Raw genomic sequence first — 2,165 nt, forward strand, 5'->3', positions numbered from 1 at the left:
AGCTGCTGCTGCTGCTGCTGCAGCTGCTGCTGCTGCTGCTGCTGCTGCTGCAGTGATTAGGGTTATTCGTCTTCGTCTGCTTCCTCTCGCTGCAGCAGCTCGTCATCGTCCTCGTCATATTGCAGCTCATCCTCTTCTTCTGATTCATCATCATCTTCTTCCTGCTGCTGCTGCTGCTGCTGCTGCCAGTGCTGCTGCTGCTGCTGCTGCTGCTGTGGGAATAGCTGCTGCTGCTGCAGCTGCTGTTGCTGCCACAATGTGCTTCCTGCATCTCCAACAATTCCTGCTGCAGCAGCAGGAGAAAGAGCAGCAGCAGCAGCACCGCCAGCAGCATCATCATCACGAGCCGCAGCACCAGCAGCAGCAGCAGCAGCAGAAGCATCCATACCCTTCCCCTCCTCCTCTTCCTCCGCAGCAGCAGCAGCAGCAGCATCTCCATCTTGCTGCTGCTGCTGCTGCTGCTGCTGCTGCAGTATTTCTTCATCTGCTTTAAGATAACGCGTAGAAAGGAGACAGTGTCCGAGTGTATATGCAGCTGCATGCATATCAGCAGCAGCAGCAACAAAATCATTGATTCTTGTTGCTGCTTGTGCTGCTTGTGCTGCAGCAGCAAATGTATCTAGCTGCTGCTGCACTTGTGTTTGTGTATGTGAAGGAAAAGAAGAACGAGCAGCAACAAAAACAACATCAGCAGCAAGAAGCATCTCTGTTTCTATAGTTTTATATAAATAAAATTTATGTTTCAATAAAGACAAAGCAAGCATAGATTGATTTATTTTAGTTGCTGCATGCATAATATGTCTATAAAGCCCCAAAGCTGCTTTATGTGTTTTTATTTTTGTTAGATTATCTATTTCTTTTTTTGTTGCATGCAGCAGCCCCTCAGTTATATGTATAAGTTCATTTATCTCTTCGAGTGTATATACAGCTATTCTTTCTCCATATATATCTTCTATAGAAGAAGGTAAAGAAGCGAGCATATGTGTGAAGTCTGTTTGTATTTTTTTTGTTTCTTTTTCTATCTCTGTATGTACTTTATTCATTTCTTTTATATATTCTGCTGCTCTCTGCTGCAGCAGATGGATTCCTTGCTGCTGACCCTCAACGCATGCACCCAGTATATCTCCATATGTTTTTATTTGTCTTGTTAGTGTTTGTATATCTTTTCTTATTGCTGCTGCAGCAGCAGCAGCACGTGTCTCTATCACCAATACTTCTGCTGCTTCCTCTATATATTGCATGCCTGCATGCATCAACACAACCTCATCTAGTTTTTTATTTATTTGTTTTCTATTTTCATTTATTTTATTTAATATTATTCTTGTTTTAGGTGTACATGAATTCATTGCTTCTTTNGTTTTCTATTTTCATTTATTTTATTTAATATTATTCTTGTTTTAGGTGTACATGAGTTCATTGCTTCTTTTATAATAACACCAAAACTACTTAATATATCTATCTCTCCCCGCAGCTGCTGTATATACACCGCAACTGTGTTTATAGATTTCTCTCTTATTGCTGCTTCTGCAAGCCCCAAAGCCGACTCAAACAAATCAACGCATTGCTCAGCTTCATCATACTCTGCTTGTAGATGCAGTATTTCGTCTATAAGTTGTTTTATTATATTTTTTTCTTCTATAGAAACAAAAGCAGGAACAGCACGTATAGATAGACGCCGCTTGTTTATATTATATACACTCGATGCATGCAGCTCCTCTGCTAGTTTTAATACTGCATGCACTCCTTCTTTAAGCTCACGAGCACCAAGAGAAACAAACGCAGGCTGCAGTGCAAGCCAAGCATCTGTATCTGTTAGTGAAACCTCCTCTATAGAAGAAGAAACACGTATAGCTTCTTGCTGCAGCTCTGCTGCTGTCTCCTCTGCGCTGCTTACTACTGCATGCAGCTGACGTATAACACCACGAATATAAAAAGGATTTCGTGCTGCAGCAAACTGCTGCAGCAATGCATCCACTGCAGCAACACGGTCTCTGTATGCTGCTGCTAGCTGCATTGCTCTCTCACTACCTATCAAGTCAGATAACCTCTCTATATCCGGCAGAAGCTCCTGCAGCTGCTTAAAGGATTTCTGCTGCTCCTCGGCCTCCTTCTTCATCCATAGAGAAAGAAATACTGCTGTGCCGAGTGAAGCAGCAAGCAGGCCA

At 42.7% G+C, this 2,165-nt stretch overlaps 1 protein-coding gene across 1 annotated transcript in view; it reads right to left on the reverse strand.

Moving 5' to 3' along the window:
* Nucleotides 1-62: 62 nt before the first annotated feature.
* EMH_0017330 (uncharacterized protein) overlaps nucleotides 63-2,165 on the reverse strand; it is a gene marked incomplete at both ends in the record, with an annotated part of 2,771 nt that continues 668 nt past the window's right edge. Inside the window, 2 exons of the mRNA XM_013500871.1 lie at nucleotides 63-535; nucleotides 1,759-2,163. Of these exons, the coding sequence (XP_013356325.1) occupies nucleotides 63-535; nucleotides 1,759-2,163 (878 nt within the window). The remainder of the gene's footprint in view (nucleotides 536-1,758; nucleotides 2,164-2,165) is intronic.

This window comes from Eimeria mitis, genomic scaffold, assembly GCF_000499745.2.
Source record: "Eimeria mitis Houghton genomic scaffold, Emh_scaff599, whole genome shotgun sequence".
NCBI classification, from domain to species: domain Eukaryota; phylum Apicomplexa; class Conoidasida; order Eucoccidiorida; family Eimeriidae; genus Eimeria; species Eimeria mitis.